Here is a 3,741-nt window from a genome sequence, read left to right as displayed (position 1 = left end):
CATGGGACTAAAGGACGAATTCGTCATTATACCAGACGATTATCTGCCTGACGAAGAAGATGGAATCATGGGAAACCCGTTCATGAGGAGGCGAGATTTCCAGTTGAATGCCTCGACGCTCACACTGAAGAATAAGATACACCACCTTAGTAGCGACCGAAAAATTCGATTTAAACCAAATTCGGTGAACAAAATTGCCATCAATACCGACGAAAAGAATCTCGATCTCATGTTACGCATGGTCTATAAAGACGGAATGCCTATGGAAAACATCCCGGTGCAGATTGTACACACGAACAATCATGGTACGGCTTATGGAATCGTCACCACCGCTGAAGACGAAGATATCGAGCTCGGACTGGAGAACGTCCAAGTCCACCGAGTAAAGAGTATGTCAAACCCGGGTGTGTGGCAACAACCACGTGATGAAAGAGAGCAGGCGCTCCAACATACCGTCGACTTGAAACACCTACCGGAGGAGTACCAGAAAGAAATTTGGAGTTTTCTTCAGGATTTCAGCGATATCTTTGCCTTACAGGAGGAAGACATGGTCAATGGAACTTCAATGACTGAACATCGCATCGAGTTGTCGGATCCTCAACGCATTGTAAATGTGAAAAGTTTCCGTGCTCCACAGCTGCACCAGCAGGTTGTAAAAGAGGGAGTAGAGAAAATGTTGAAACAAGGAATAATAACGGAATCCGAGTCGCCATACAACTCGCCAGTTTGGGTTGTACCCAAAAAACCGGGCCCCGACGGAAAACCCAAGAATTGTGATCGATTTCAGGAAGATTAAGGAGGTTTGGGAGTTAAGTCAAAATAATCAGATCAATTTAAAATTTTCAAGATCGATAAAAATACATGTAATACGTGTTGCGTTAAAATTTCAGTGATCTAGGGTGCATAGTTTATTTATAAAACGAGATTAAAAACAGGTCGTTTAACATTGTTATGCCATACCAGACCTCACACCAACTCTTGTTTTAATAAATTTCATTATGAAAAAATAATGAGAAAGGTTTAAAAAACTCAAGGTGTGAAAAAAAAAATTGCAAAAATTATTGAAAAAATAAAATCAAGTTGAGGGTGCTTGGTTATAAAAATAATTAAGTTTAAAAAATCGAAATTTCAAAAAAATAGTCAGCCATAGCAAATGTGGTTATGTTGACGGCAACGTCGCAAATGGTGGGTCACGCGGGAAATTCAAAATTTCAATGTAATAGGTTAAAGGAAATCGGTCACATAGGTCAAGGAAAGTTTCATAAAATTTTTATTACTTATTATAAAACATAACATAATTAAATAATGAATAACTTAATGCTAATATCCTCAATATTGCAAAAATTTAAACATTTTATAAACCTTTGGTTCTTAAATGATTTAACAAATTTTCAATAATTGTTTTAGTTTTAGTAACACGAACTTTATCATTTTCATCTTTTCCTAATAATTTTTTTATTCCTGCATCCCCATCATCACGAAAAGTGTTGATTAAATCTTCATAGGTAATATCAGCATTAGCAATTTTTTTTTTCATGCCAGTAGATATGCAAGTTCCTAATTTGTCGAGTGTTTTTAACAGTGTAGCTGATTTTTTAGCATTATGAATACTCGCAATTGTATCACTCCAAGTTATACTGCGATCCATTAATTGCTTTGTTGTGATTTGAAGATTCTCAATAATTTGCACCAGCATTAAAACATCGTATACAGCATTATGCGCACCATCCGCAGAAATTTGTAGCCATGAAGCCAGACCTGTTAGAGTACACTCTCCTTTTCCCTTACGATTTGTTACTGATTTAATAAGAGGCAGTGTATCTGCAAAACCTACAACCACAGACCCAAAGTCATCCGTCATAGTCATTTTTTTAACAGAATTAATAAGAATAGGAGCATCAAATTTGCAGTTGTGAGCAACTAAAACCACCGGATGCTTCAGTTTCGTCAGAAAGTTATGAAAAGCATCCAAAGCTAATCTCAGTGGAATTGATGGTACTCTAGTACCGTTGAGCATCAATTTACCTCTAACATTTGTTAAACCATTTGCCTCAGATGCTTGTGCAGCAATTTTTTGAGTAGGGTTGACATAAACTGAAAAGGATTTATCGTATTGAGCCGCAATTTGAAGAATATCAGATTGTTTTGAAAAGCTGGATGTTTCCAAATCAAAAAATACTGCAATAGGTTCTGAAACTTGTGTTCCATTATCATCAGCTTCATTGATCTCTTCATTTATACCCTCTGTATTAAGAATAGAGTCGTGAGCAACATTTGTTGAAAGTAATCCCATATTAGATTCATACTGGATACCTTCCATATCTTCTTTCTTCTTGCGCAGATTAGTACACTGTTCTTTTAAAAACAAACGCCTTTTTTTAAACTCTGGACGTTTTGTTCTTAAATATCGTCTTTTTGCTTCTTTTTCTTTTCTGCCCACGTATTTAGTCGTGTGAAAGCCAGGAGATAAAAGTCTTTTTGTTGCAGCTTCTTGAAGGTATCTTTCTCCGAGATTTTTCTCACCAATAGCGCAGGCAAACCGAAAATCTCCAGAAGTCGTCTGAGAGTAGCATCAAGACTTAGGGTAATGGTTTGTCATAGTAGCATTCAGACTTTCGTTTGCTTGGCTAGATGCACCAGCAGCAAACCGATCCGCGTTATCTGCTAATTTCCCGAATATATGTTTTAAATCTTTATATAAATCAGGGCTCTGGAAACCTCCTTTAATAACTTTATGGTCATAAGTTAAAGAATTCTTCACATATCTACACCAATGGCCACAATTATTATGGTTCTTAAAGGCATGGTCAGGAATATTTCTTAAAGCATCAGCTACTTCTTTGGTATTTCCTGCATTTTGAGAAATTGCATATGTGAAACACCGATGCAGATATGATATTGCGTTACTTTTCAATTACTTGTGAGCTTTGGCATATTTATAAAGTGTGTTTCAAACACCGCGACTAGTGTGATTTTTGTCCGAGAACTTAATCACTTGTGATTGGCTTGTAGCACGGACAGCAGCAATCGTTGAGCTGTCGTCATCTCCAATTAAAATTCCAACTTCAATATTATGCTCTTTAAAAATTTTACTACTGGAAGTCATACTTGCAGCAGCAAAAGGTTCCATAGCTTTTGCACTTCCAACGAAGTTTAGCCTACAATCGTGGTCTGATTTGGGATGACCTAGGGCACACATTCTACAACCACGATTTGTTGTTAAATAATCTATGGCTTTACCATTTTCTCTACCCAAGAATGCTGCATATCCATTCATACTATCGTATGTTCTTCCACTTCTTTTTGTACTGTAACCCATATCATACGACGCAGCAACACGTACAGTACCATTGTAAGTTTCTTTGGAATTTGAGAAACGACTTGACTCAGAATGATCACTTCTTATATTTTGATTAATCATCTCAGGCTCAATTATCGCCATCGTTGTCTCAAAATTTGTGGATGTATCAGCTGTTGTTATCGCAGTCTCTAAAAATCCTGTATTCCACTCTGGTAATATAAAATTAGACGGTGCACTTTCTGGTCTGCAATAACGGTAGAAAGAAAAGAAAAGTTACGGGATGGAAACAGGAAAAAGTTGAATCAGATGAATATTAATAGATAAAAAATTTGTTGGAGGTAATTGATTCTTTTATTCAGTCGTTGTAAAAATTTAGAATACAAAAAAATTATGTAAAAAGTGTAAAATTATTATAAAAATATTTTAATGATCGATTTAAT

The 3,741-nt window shown here is 36.1% G+C and overlaps 1 protein-coding gene across 1 annotated transcript; it reads right to left on the bottom strand.

The window, feature by feature from the left end:
• Positions 1-1,354: 1,354 nt before the first annotated feature.
• LOC107219088 lies at positions 1,355-3,442 on the bottom strand. Its single transcript, XM_015657175.2, has 2 exons — positions 2,996-3,442; positions 1,355-2,560 (listed from the first exon to the last, which is right to left on the bottom strand). The coding sequence occupies exons 1-2, from the start codon at positions 3,440-3,442 to the stop codon at positions 1,355-1,357; spliced, it is 1,653 nt and encodes a 550-aa protein (XP_015512661.2).
• Positions 3,443-3,741: the final 299 nt, after the last annotated feature.

Source organism: Neodiprion lecontei, chromosome 2, assembly GCF_021901455.1.
Source record: "Neodiprion lecontei isolate iyNeoLeco1 chromosome 2, iyNeoLeco1.1, whole genome shotgun sequence".
Classification (NCBI taxonomy): domain Eukaryota; kingdom Metazoa; phylum Arthropoda; class Insecta; order Hymenoptera; family Diprionidae; genus Neodiprion; species Neodiprion lecontei.
This window is presented reverse-complemented; position numbering and strand designations above follow the sequence as displayed.

Bases quoted from the DNA above. Each gene is read 5' to 3' on its own strand.
- LOC107219088 (XM_015657175.2), bottom strand. From the start codon at position 3,442: ATGGCGATAATTGAGCCTGAGATGATTAATCAAAATATAAGAAGTGAT. The intron at 2,561-2,995 runs GTGATTAAGTTC...TGCTACTCTCAG, and splicing joins GTGCTACAAGCCAATCACAA to ACGACTTCTGGAGATTTTCG.